This window comes from Anopheles coustani, chromosome 2 (assembly GCF_943734705.1).
Source record: "Anopheles coustani chromosome 2, idAnoCousDA_361_x.2, whole genome shotgun sequence".
NCBI classification, from domain to species: domain Eukaryota; kingdom Metazoa; phylum Arthropoda; class Insecta; order Diptera; family Culicidae; genus Anopheles; species Anopheles coustani.
In genome coordinates, this window is record NC_071289.1 from 47,934,759 (window position 1) to 47,947,518 (window position 12,760).

General features: G+C 42.5%; 2 protein-coding genes across 2 annotated transcripts in view; one reads left to right on the forward strand and one right to left on the reverse strand.

The window, feature by feature from the left end:
* LOC131265414 (hornerin-like) overlaps positions 1-6,206 on the reverse strand; it is a 14,801-nt gene extending 8,595 nt beyond the window's left edge. The window contains exons 1-5 of the mRNA XM_058267674.1: positions 6,054-6,206; positions 4,820-5,073; positions 3,639-3,923; positions 3,250-3,564; positions 1-3,032 (exon numbers count right to left, since the gene is read on the reverse strand). The exon at positions 1-3,032 is cut by the window's left edge and continues 4,426 nt beyond it. Of these exons, the coding sequence (XP_058123657.1) occupies positions 1-3,032; positions 3,250-3,564; positions 3,639-3,728 (3,437 nt within the window). The 5' untranslated portion in view covers positions 3,729-3,923; positions 4,820-5,073; positions 6,054-6,206. The remainder of the gene's footprint in view (positions 3,033-3,249; positions 3,565-3,638; positions 3,924-4,819; positions 5,074-6,053) is intronic.
* A 3,561-nt stretch (positions 6,207-9,767) lies between these two features.
* LOC131263182 (charged multivesicular body protein 7) lies at positions 9,768-11,434 on the forward strand. Its single transcript, XM_058265344.1, has 2 exons — positions 9,768-10,296; positions 10,370-11,434. Exons 1-2 carry the CDS (start codon positions 9,808-9,810, stop codon positions 11,273-11,275), a joined length of 1,395 nt encoding a protein of 464 aa, XP_058121327.1. The 5' UTR covers positions 9,768-9,807; the 3' UTR covers positions 11,276-11,434.
* Positions 11,435-12,760: the final 1,326 nt, after the last annotated feature.

Here is a 12,760-nt window from a genome sequence, read left to right on the forward strand (position 1 = left end):
CAAGGCTTCGAAAGACTCAGAGCTGCTGCTGCTGCTGCTGCTGTCATGGTATTCGCATCGGAAGATGTTGTGCCGCCCTCCGATGTAACTGCGATGACTTTGCGCTGCACCTGAATACCATCGTCATGTGGCAGTAGTTTGTCAACAACCTTCGCTTCGTTTTTCATAACGGTTTCATTATCGTCGTGCGCTGATGACGATACAACCGGTACTGGTGTTGATTCCTTCGCGCGCTGGAGTATCTGCTTCGGTTCACGTTCCGAACGAGGCGGCGTATCACGCTGTTGCCGATCCACTACACCACCGGACGACGACGTAGACGAAGAACCTCCATCTTTACCTGGACCACCCGATGCTCCCAAAGATGAGGACGACTGTGAGCGTTCATCGCGCTCCATTTCGGTATCCCAGGACAGCTGCTGGTCACGTGAACTGACACTTCCCTGCTGTTTTCCACTAGACATGACACCGTGATTATGATGATACGACGCACTATGATGATTATCATCACTCGAAACACTCGTCTTGCGCTGAGAGCATTCCGACACACTGCGAGCCAACTGAGGCGTTATGCGCCCAGCTCTTCCTTCTCCTGCTCCTCCAAGATGTGGCTTTCCACCAGTACCGCCAACGAACTGATCTTCTTCTTCCGCAGAATCAATACGACGTTTCATAATCTCTCGCGGATAATTTTCGCGATGCTCAGTAGAGTCCCGATCGCGATCACGGTCTTGCTGGTGATGCTGTTGCTGTTCGCGATGCTCATCGCGATCCCGTGCAGATGAGCTGCGCATCAGTCCAGGTCCGCTGTCACTTTCGCTGGAAGTTTGTGCTCCGCCAGCAGTCGGTCCACGGCGCATGCTAGCACTCTTGCCGTACGTTTGTTGATTGTGTATAAACCGTGGATCATATTGCTGTGCGAAGGGAATTCCACTTTTCACATCACCAACATCGCGTCCGCCAACTGGATTTTGACCGCCACTTGAGCCACTGCTGCCCGCGGAGCTCGCACTACGGCTGTTGGCAAGTCCGGTGCTGCTGCTGTTCGATGTTGATGGCCCAGCTAGATTCGATCCGGATGTGTTACGCTCTAGTTTGCGCCTTTGGAATCTGGGTGGTAAATTCGATTGGAAAGACTTCGAAAAGGCGGGCATTTCCCAGTTGCCCGAGCTACCTCCAACGCCGCTATCACGGTCGTGGCGACCGCCAGCCGATCCTCCACCATATTCATAGCGCATATCTCTTGAATCATTACGATCCCCACTTTTGCCACGAATCTTCACAGATATGGTGGAGCGTTCCATTGGTTGTTCCAGGGTGTTGATCAGAGCTGCCTTATCGTCATCAGATTTACTGGACGACAAACCCGCCGTCGGGGTGACGGAGATGGCCGTAGCTGTGCCACTATTCCCAATATTATCGCTTGAGGGAGCTGAAGTAGCCTCTTCAGTCTTCTTTCGGCTCAGCTTTTCTTCTAATTCCTGCAATTTTCTAGCAGCCGCTTGCTTACGCTCCATCTCTCGTCGTTGATCTTCCTCTCGCCGTTGCTTTAAACGTTCTTTTGCTTCTGCGGCATCCAACACCCCTCCTACTATGTTCGAGCTTCCCGAACCACCACCACCACCAACACCAGTGCTACCGCCACCGGTACGACCAGCATAGCCATTTGCTTGCATAGATTGCGCTGCTCCGCGATGATCTCGGTACGGCTCACGCTCTCTGTCAATGCGATCACGCTCGGTACGATCCCTTTCTCGTTCACGATCACGAGCTATACGATCGCGCTCGATGCGCTCGTTGGCCTCCAGCCTATCTAGATCACGTTCGATCTCCTTCATCTGGTTCACTTTATCCGTTTTTCCAGCGCCGGCGGCAGCAGGTGGATCTTTCTTCGCAATAGATGAAGGGTTCGGTTCCGATTCGTCGTCCGAAAACTCCAGCTTCTGGTTGTAGTCGAATTCGTAATCCTTGGCCCATCCTTCATCCTTAGCGATCGCTTCAAGTCTCTGCAACTCTTCGTCCCGAATGATCGGCCGCACAACAATTTCCTGCTCGACCAGCATACCGGAACCATAGGAGGTGTGCGAATAGCGGTTGTCGTCATGCATACCAGCACTCGCACTACCACTGTCGCCCATGCCGCCTACGCCGCCGCCGCCTCCGCCGCCTCCGCCGCTCCCACCGGAAGATCTTGGTCCCATGGAAGCGTTATTACCTGATCCTCCGCTGCCACGGTTAGCATGACGTGGAGCTTGATTGCCTCCTCCACCGCCCCGCCGACCGCCATACTGATGATCGTTATACATCATTCCACCGCTTCCTCTTTCGTTGCTTCCACCAGCAGCACCTGAGCTGCCTCCTCCTGCGCCGACGCCTCCATTGCCAACGCCGCGCATTCTGCCCGATTGAGGGATCGGTACCGGCGCGTAATTGCCCGCTGGGCCACCACCACCACGCTCTCCTGCTCCGCCGATCCGATGATGAGCCTGTTGCTGTTGCTGATGATGATGATTTGACGTCGGTCCATGAGAATGATTCGGTGGAGCATGGTTTTGCGACTGAGCAAAGCTGGGCATCGTCGTATTGATGTTGTTTCCATTGCCGCTCGGATTGTTGTTTCGGCTGTCGACGGCCATCGGTGGGGACGTCATCGGATGGGACGACGGCTGCGATTGCAATGGTGCTGCATCGTTTGCTCCTCCAGCACCGGTACCACCGTCGTTTCCTCGCATAAACGGTGGCAGCAGAGCCCGAAACTGAGGAGGCAAGGGTGGTGCCTGGGAAGCCGTTAACATGCCCTGCTGGTTGTTGTTTGATCCACCCATTCCATTTGCATTGGTATCCATGGACATTGTACCACTGGAGCCCGTCGATCCTCGTGCACCGGCTCCTTGTTGTTGAATCCAACTCGCGGCATCCGTCTGCGGTCTCAGATTCATTTGCGGAGTACCTGGGTAGTGGTTTTGGTGCTGCTGCAATTTGTTGACATTCATACCACTCGAGCCAGTGCCGTCCAGGGAGGGGAACTCGTTCTGAGCGAAATAGAAATAAGGAGAAACAAATTTATTATCACAGGTCGAGAAAAACTGATAAAATAAAAATATTTGACACATGAAATGCTAAATAAAGAGAGAAATAAAATTGTTTATTTCTCGATCGATCAACGCTTGGAATGATAAACTCTTTGAACTCAAACATTTGGTACGGCGCATTAAGTACGCAAAAAGCGGGTAATCCTACAACACGTACCGTGTTCCATGTTGATCCTGAAGAACTTTTCAAAGGTGCTTGATGTTGAGAGTTACTATGTGGGGCTGCAGTATTTCCTGATGAATTGCTACTCGAAGGATAGTTTGGATTGCTGCTGCTGCTTTGTCCTTCTACGGTATTGCTGTTCTGCTCGTTGCCCCAGCTGCCAGCTTGATCGGTAGGATTGCTAACTTCGGCCTTCAGGGATGGAAGATTCGCCGGTGCACGACGGGCCGAAGGCACCTTTCCCAAACTTTGCATACCATGCTTACGAGGAACTGCACTTTTTTGCGTCGACGGTTCCAGAGATTCACCCTTGAATAATAAAACGTCAATTATGATGCTACTTTCTATTAATTCTTTTACTTTGTCTGGTACTGAAAACTTACTCGACTCGTAATGTAGAGTTTGTTGATATCTAACGCTGCGAATTTGGGCTTGGCATTACGCTCCCCCTTAGTTCCCCCCAATGCGCTCATACTGCCAGAGAATCTTCATCAGCGAAAAAGTCTAAACCTTTCGCGTAACTCTCGATACTATTTTTCGATGTGTTCACACTGCGGTACTGACTGTTAGTGATTTTTTAAAATGAAGATTATCTTGTCCCACCGGTTGAAAAATTGGATACCACTTTCAGGAGACGATGGTATGGTACAAGACAAACCAAGTCTTATCTATGGAGTAAAGAAGAAATAAGTACAAATTATCAGACGATTTTCTTAAAACAAAACTGTTCCTAATGAAGTTCTGAATAGAGGGGAAGCTAAGAGAAAAAGCCCGCAACACGCCTTTGGTTTAGGACACTACCTTCCATGTTATTATAACATTTTCAAACTGTGTATACCACACAGCGAAGAAGAAATAGGATTATTGGTCAATTTGTACTAGCCGAAAAATTCTACGCGAATTTCACGCGCAAGTCTGTTTGACACAACAGGACCTTTTCTGGTTCTTTTACTTGTCAATTTTTCTTGTTCGCCTCAACTATTAACAAAATAATAGAAAATGTATGTTCCCAAGCCCAGAATACACATCCATTGGAAAAAAGCTTAAAAGCCATATTCGCAACTCACCAGGTCAAGTTTTAAACTCTAGAGAAATTAAATTAATAAATTGTTCCAAGAGGAACACACAATGGAAAAACACAGTTTAAAATACAATTCCCTTCAATTTACATCAAACAGTAAACAAAAAGTAAAACACTTTTCAAAACGTTAAGCGTATATATATAAAGGATTTTCATGCTTCACACACGCCAGCAAAAAGAATTCTCACACTCACACTCGGTCACTCATTTTCTCATCCGTCATTCTCAGTAAAATTGAAATAAGGAAGCTACACTAACACATCAGTATCCTTCGTCCTACAACAGTACATTTAGAAAAAAATAAACTATCTCTCATTACGTGTAGTGCACAAGCGTGCGCTTCTTCTTCGCGGATTAGTAACTTTATATGAAATTGCGTCCTGAATTGAATTTAAATGGCGTTTAAAATCATGATAGGAAACAATATTACATTGTTTTCTCAGCGTTTAGCAAACTTAGATATCAGCTTTGGTTATTACTTACCAAATGGTTTTGTTTATTCCTGTTGATGTTACGAAGTCTCCTTCAACGAATCAAAAGGTACTTGCAATTTGTTACCATTAATTAGCAAAGTTATGCTTAACAGAGGTGAACTTTCAAGCCGATTGTAGACTGTTTTACACCGTTGTGATGTGGGAAAAATGTAACTATGCAGACTTTTTACGTGGACCACGATTGGAAGTGTCGTAGCTTGGCACAATGCGATGAGAAACCGTATTCAAAGAGATCGTTTCCGACTGTAGAAAGAAACAAAGAATTAATTGAGTGATATGTATAAAACACAGTGGCAGTAGCAAACCACTTTATTTCTACGCTTGTTGGTTTAAAAAAAACACTTTAACATAAATACGGCGTCCGTATCGCTAACTTATTCTATTATTTTACACTTCACACTGTGCTAAGGAAAGTGTTAACGTATCATGATTACATTCCAAGAACATCAGTACCATACAGTTTTTCGTCGAGCAGAGAAGGTAACTTTCCTTTCAATCTTCAATGTCCAAAAGCTCTAAGGGCAGTTGATGGCGCCTACATATGCATGTGCCAAGAACCTCCGACGATTTTCAATTTTGTGGCACAATTCATATTATTCACATCATTTGATATAGGTTTAGTATCTCCTTGCAGGAATTTGTGGAGTTATATTGGAGGTGTATTGTAAAAACCGACGATCTGCTGTTCTCAACCTAAGAGTCTTATTCCGTGCTTCAGTTTAAACCTGCTGAATCGTCATGCACCAAAATCAAAATCGCTTGCACCACCTTTTCTGATTCTTGAAAGTTGTCGAGTCTCAACGCACACAGCTGCATAAGCGATCCGAAACGCCGATGTACACATTTATTCACACGACCGTACACGCACACATCAAGCGTACAAACGCACAACCTTATACACATTCACATTCTGCAGCGCGTAGCACACAGGGCTCCGGCTACGACGGCTCGAATTAATCACCCGCTGTACAGCATTTGTGCACGGCGGATATCATCCAAATGTCTCCATCATGCCAAATATGCACGCTACAAACACTTCGCTACTTTCCATTAAAATAGTTCAACAATAGATAGTTATGAAGAACTAAACGCCATTAACAGAAAGAAAACGAAAAATCTGGAAGCCGAAACCATTGGGATATCGTAATAAGGTTGTGCTACTAAAGAATCTTCACTATCGATTGAAGTTTGATCTCAACACATTTTGTTCACAATTATGTTACCTTCGCTATTGCACCACACGTGGCTACAATTGAACACACAATTAACACTGCTCAAGATGCTTTTTCGTTTCAATTCTATTCTGCAATCCAGCAAACTTTTCTTCCGACTTTTCCCTGACCCGTCGAGCGAGCTGTACGTTTTCTAAAATGGCGTTGCCGTTTTGCCGTGTTGGATGGATGAACTGGACTTGCGATTCATTCGTTGCGTTCATTAGTGCTGGCAGACACAGAATTCCGAATCCCGGAAGATTCGAAGAGTCAATCACTCGACTAATTCTGTCGGGGTGGGTCTCATTTCATGGATTCGACTCGTTACATTTGATTTAGATGAGACTCGATTCGTTTCAGTCTTGATCCGAATCTATTTGAAGTCGATGTGACTCAATTAACACTCTGACGTCCGGATACACGCATAGATGTACATAATCAAAGCGATTACTATAAAGAAAAAATGTGACAATCGTTCCGGGTTTTGTGTATGTTTACAATTTGCCAGTTGTTGTTTCCAAAGTTCTTTCCGAAAGCGTAAAAATGCCGTATTTATCCTGTTCACCTGTGTTTTTTTGCAAAAATAACTCATGGAATGTGAAAAAATGCGAAATGAAGAAGATACCGTCGTTTTAACAAACACGTTTCGTGTAGCATTGTAGCAACAAAGTGTTAACATATGTGCCTTTGGACGACCAAACCGCTTTACCCATCTCGTCCAACCTATTACTAGATGACTTTGCAACATATCGTAGATGGAACTGTGTCCTCAGTAAAGTTGTGGCTAATGAGGGCAGAGTCTCAGTCTTCCGGTAACCGTATCAACTGGAACCAGCCACTTGCTAACGCGTCGTTATCCTTTTGTTGGTAAACAAAACCAGGAACGATTGTCAAAAATTAATTTCAAAATGGCTGCCACGACCAGGCTTTCGAGCTCACCTCCCTTAGCACCCACCTTGGATGTACCCCGGCGGCCAAATTGTACTGTTTAGCCAGTTGTCAAAACGAACAGCCTATGTTTCCCGTGTGTGGATATGTGCACCACACCGAGTGTGTATGTCTGCTGAAGCTCGAAGAAGCTGCCCGGAATTTGCATTCTCGTCTAGCTGTTGGTGTTGTGATAAACGAAGTAAAATATAGTTGGAAGCTTGTTCAGTACAAAGTTCTTAGACCAAATATGTATGGTGCGTGTTAAGGAAAGTTTAGGTTTATTGTGATCTGTACAATTGGAACGCAATACGTACAGTGCAGCATCGACGAAGAAGTTTCATCGTCTCTGTACAAAATATCATCTTCAGCTTATGGAAACTATAAGTACGTATTAATCATTTAAGACGATTTGTTTGTTAACCTAAACTTCTTCAAATCATGTATCTAATTGTTTATTCATTCTTTTCCGCAGTGCTAATTAGAAATAACAACAAACGGACCAGCCCCGGATCTAAGCAGGAAGAGCTGGATGGGTGAAATATTTCCTCCCAACGCATACCCGAAGACTGATCCCGTACGAAGTTAAACTCTTCGAAGCATCTTGATATAGTTGCAGATAAAAAATGGGACCCAGAAACACTAAAAGTATGTACAGGCAAAAACTTGTAATAAAAGCATCGTGGTAAAAATAAACTGCTGTATTTATCTTTATGAGTTGTATAACCCTTGAAAATAAAATAAATAAAAGGGAAAGGCCTTTTGTAGAGCTCCTCGCGAAACCTTCGTATAGGTCTTCTTAACAGAAGCCCTAACAGTACACCTTGCAATTGTTCTAAGCGGTGCACTTTTAACGATTTTGCGCCGCCGGGGGATCCTCGTCCTCCTGACACTTGTCCCTGAAGCTATGCAAAGCGTGACGCATTATTTTCAAAAATTTGAACGACAACGGTTCGCTTAAAAGAACGGTTAATAGTCATGCAGTTTAGGTAGAATGCTGGGAAATATACTTTTACATATTTATATTACTTTTACATATTACTTGTAACTTATACTACACAGGATGGACAGTACCCAAGGAGAACCATGCTGCACATTCCTACCAAAGGTGTACATGTACACCTCGTAAACAACCAAAGGTGTTTTTTTGATGGACACTGGTGTTTCGAGAAGAACTAGCTGTCAAACCTTTGTTTGTTTACTGTGAAGCTCCAAGTAGCAGGCTGTGTTTTCCATTCTGCATTTGCACAGATCGGTAGCGGTTGGACATCATCGGTTGTTACCGGGAGTCACAAAGGTGGCGGGATAGCGGCGCATGGATCGACCGACTCGAGGTGGTTAACCCAGGTGGGGTTAACTCGCGTCAGATAGTAAGTAAGTGTGTAAGAACCCACACCCTTACTGATGATGATTTCAAGAACATCAACACGTTCTGAGTGTTTTCGCTGGCCATGACGGAGTGTTGCTGCACATCGTACATCGAAAGAGCCTGCTACGATCCGTGGTCGCTATTAGCCAGCATCCGGACGATTTCTGGATGTTTCGTCTGATATGGCGAACCGGACGATATGTAAATACTATAATTTTTTTAAATCGCACGACATCCCTCAGTGGGACAAGTCCTCTCTCCCAAGAGAGTTGTTGTGTCCAAAAGACGGTATATTATAGATCGGTGGTTAGCCGTTCGTAGTACCGGGGGTTGCCAGATTCGAGATTCGATCTGGAATACCTTTATTAAACGAGGAATGTATCTGTCATATTTTGCAGAAGTTTTCTGCCAAACGCGTTTGACAGATACAATCCTTCCCCAAATTCGGAATCGGGCACGACTGGTTCCGATTTTCTTTGGGCTGGAATTTATTTGTCAAAGTGGCGATTTGTTTACTTTTTGTTTTGTTGTTTGCAACGGATTTTGTTCGTTACTCAAGGATGAACAATACGCTAAATTCAAACATGAAAATGATCAAATGACGCAAAACCCATTTTGTTGAACTTTGCGTTATTGCACGAGCGGACATCATTTTTATGTCAAACGCTCTGTCTGAGCCTACTCTGTCTGGAAAAATATGACAGATAAATTCCTCGTCCAATAAGGGTAGAACAAGAAATTTTGGTTTAACTCAGGCTTTAAAAAATCCCCTTCGGAACTGTCCGGTCTTCGTTTCAGAATTCTTTTTACACTTCTTTTGCAGCAAATTTCCTATGCAATCTAGGTGTAAACAGAATTCTGAAAAGAAGCGTAAAAAAATCTGTTTACACTTGCGGTACACCTCAAAAAAGAACTCTTTTGACAACGTGACTGTGCGTTTATAATATATAGTTTTTGACTATATGTTGGCAAAAAGCGTATACCCATTCGCAGTCTTGGCTAGTTCACTTTTGACCTGTTCTAGTTAGTTGATTAATCATAAAAAATGTTTGAATTATTTTTCTATGGTAATTTTTATTGCTATTTTCGATCAGACATTTTATTTGACACATTATTACTAAAACAATTTTGTAAACCTACCTGATATTCATGGAAACATTTCAACCCGGTTGTGCAGTTGTCAGTTGCAAGACTCCGGATAATCCGTCCCCGGTTAATCTGGCCCCGGATAATCGACGTCCGGCTATAGATTCAAATCAGAATTGAATCCAATCGATGGCCAACAAATCCAATCTGATTCAAATCCCAATAGAATCAAATCTTTAGAATCCGTCAAGTTAGGATTCGAATCTTTGGAATCCGTGTAGGGTTCGAATCTTCGGGTCTTCCGAATTCCGATTCCGTCAACACTAGTAAAAACAACCATTTGGCAGTAAAACGTAGTTGCCGATTAAATTTTGTTTTTAAAGTATGGCTAGTGAAATTCGTGGGGTAACAGAAACGCCCACTACCCAACTAGAAAGATCTTTCTTTCCCGATTGTTGGAACGATGATGCACGAATGGGGCTTCTCTTGGCCGAATTTCGTCCAAGAACAGTCAATCCTGTGAGCTATGATACAAAGATGAAATTTTGGAAAGATCTCATTTCTTCATATTGCCGAACAACGGGATCAAGTGTTGCATCTATTGGTACTCTGAAAGAATCTTTTCGTCGTAAAGGTACGGTTCCGTACTGTCTGCCGGTCGTATTTGAGGATATGATTGCGAAGGGAGAAGTTCTTGCAAAAGATCAGCTCTATGAACAACAACAAAAGGCTTCGCTTGGTTGGGGACCATGGGCTGTGGAAAACCTGATGAAAGCACCGTTGAAATGGGGATACGAAAAGGCGCGCCAAACGGTTATAGGATCAAAAAGTAACATCGAATCCTGCGATTTCATTCATATAGAAACTGTGCAGGTAGGTAGTGTTACATCTACTTTTAAGCAAGGGTCGTCAACTAATTGTCGTGTATGGTTGTTTTTATTTTCAGTACCACGGAGAAACTATTGAGCAATTGATCAAAAGCCACGACCTTTGCAACAAAATAGTCAACTACGATAAGTTAGAGAAACTAATCAAGCAATCGACAAATATATCAGAATACGGGATTCGTGCGGCCTTAGTCGTGTTGAAGCAGAACAAACGATTGGTGAGAGAAACCATTGTACGAGAAGCTTTGAAGGATGAAATTATAAAATTTGCTGGATCAAAAGACACAGCACAACCAATAACAGATATAGAGCGATCTATTTACGAGATGGAACAAAATGAAATTATATTAATGACCAGCATTGGTAAAATAGAGCAAGATATCTGCAATACTATGGCTCAAGTGCGGGGGTACATTAAGGATGGTCGGAAACATTTGGCTAAGACGTATTTGAAGAAAAAGCATATTCTAGAGAAAAATATGGAACGTAAAATTGGTGTACTGGAAAACTTGCAGGTATTGCTCTCCAAAATACACGACACTCAATCGGATAAGAATGTAATAGAGGCCTACAAACTTGGAACACATGCACTTAAAAAGGCATTTGCAGATGCGGGTATAACACTCGATACCGTCGATGATGTTTTATCAGAAATGAAAGATGTATTAGAACAGCACGACGAAATGCTAAACACAATTGGTACAACACCCATCGACGACGTAGATGAACTGGAACTCGAACAAGAATTGAGCGATCTAATCGACATAAAGCTTGCGGAGAGCAATATCAATGGAGGACAGTTAGGTCCCGTACCTCCAACAGCCTCTGTCCTACAGCCAGATGTTACGCCGATTTCAACAGAAGATTTTGATAAAGAGATAGAAAAACGTTTAGCTGCACTGAGGGTTGATACAACAGACATACGTAATAGTAGTGTAGACGGAAAAATGAAAATGAATATTTAATATAAGCACAACTCATTTAAATTTTATGTTATTTTGGGATCTGTGTTTACTACAACAATTTTAGCGAACATAAACAAGGCCTAGCCTACCGAAATTAGTTATAATTCTCACTGTTCGAATTTCTTTGAAAAAATAATGAAAATAAAATAACGATATTTACCAATACTTAGTAATTAACGTTTGGTGAATGACATTAGAATTAAATTTTCCAGTTCATTTTAGGTCTTATTACATTTCTACCACATTTTTTAATAGAAACCCACAAATAACAACATTTTTGATAAAAAATAAATTTAAAAGAATTCTTTAATTGCTCTTCATTGTTCATTATAGGGAGATTTGAAAGAAGATCGTTCTTACACTTTGTTGACGGGGTCCGTACACGCTAGCTTGGCTTAACCCACGCATACTTAGATCGCCAGTTCATAACCGCGGCTGATCGCGGTGACTACAGCATTTTTTTGGCAGAAAGCGCCCATCAACAAAGTGCTGAATTGAGGCGAGAACCATTTTGAAGATTTGAATCGCTTCAAGAGTGATAAGAAAAATTGATTTATGCAATGGGGAATGTTCTTTTCATAATGTTTGCTTCCCAGCAGGATACAAACCGAGATTGAAATAAAAGTACAACTTTGCATTTACATTTGCTATTTCAGGCTTTCCAGTAACTTTTACTTTACCTTTTAACTTTTGATAATCAGATGGATTATCATGTTATGGATTATTATTAGCAGGTGACATTCTATGTGAATAATCTAGAAATTACTAATTCCACTAGCCACAACATTTTTCCCTGCACAATAAGACTTATTGCGCTGTAGTTTATGGGCTCGTCTAACCAGACGAATTTTCAATTTAAAACATTAGTTTCTCTCATATGTCTATAAAATTTATGATTCATACTTCTATGAGACTAGATTATATAGGAATTTATAGAAGTTCTAAAATAACTGGCTGTCGTTTCTGCAGAAATCAGCTTATCCACATTTAAATGCTTAAAAATACACTTCAGGCTGTTCACAAAAATTTCTAAAATTTTAAAGTTACTATGTACAATACGGTCCATACAAATGAACAAATTTATCCGTTTGCTCTGTATTGCGTATTCAGCATTTCAACCAATCTGGAACTCGCAGTTTGCGTACTACGCAAGCGCTTAGAAAATGGAGCTTGTTTTAAAGTAAAATGATTTTTCAACAGCAAAGCCACGCCCTCTTTTCACATGAAGTTTCGCTATTTAAGCCTTTAAATGCATTTTGGCTTTCAGAAACATCAAGTCGGTCACAAAGCATCGGAGACCATGCTAAGTTAACTTGTAATACTCCTTTAATTGGTATGAAAACGAGGGAGATCATTATAGTGAACCAAATGAAAGCATTTAAAAACAAGTACAGCATTCCACCACAAAAAGAACGTCGTGGAACTGCTGGAAGCACATAAAAACACAAATTTAAAATAATTACTTGATAACTCGTACGTATAATT

Coding starts and splice junctions, on each gene's coding strand:
- LOC131263182 (XM_058265344.1), top strand. CDS start 9,808: ATGGCTAGTGAAATTCGTGGGGTAACAGAAACGCCCACTACCCAACTA. Junction 10,297..10,369: donor TTCATATAGAAACTGTGCAG/GTAGGTAGTGTT, acceptor TTTTATTTTCAG/TACCACGGAGAAACTATTGA.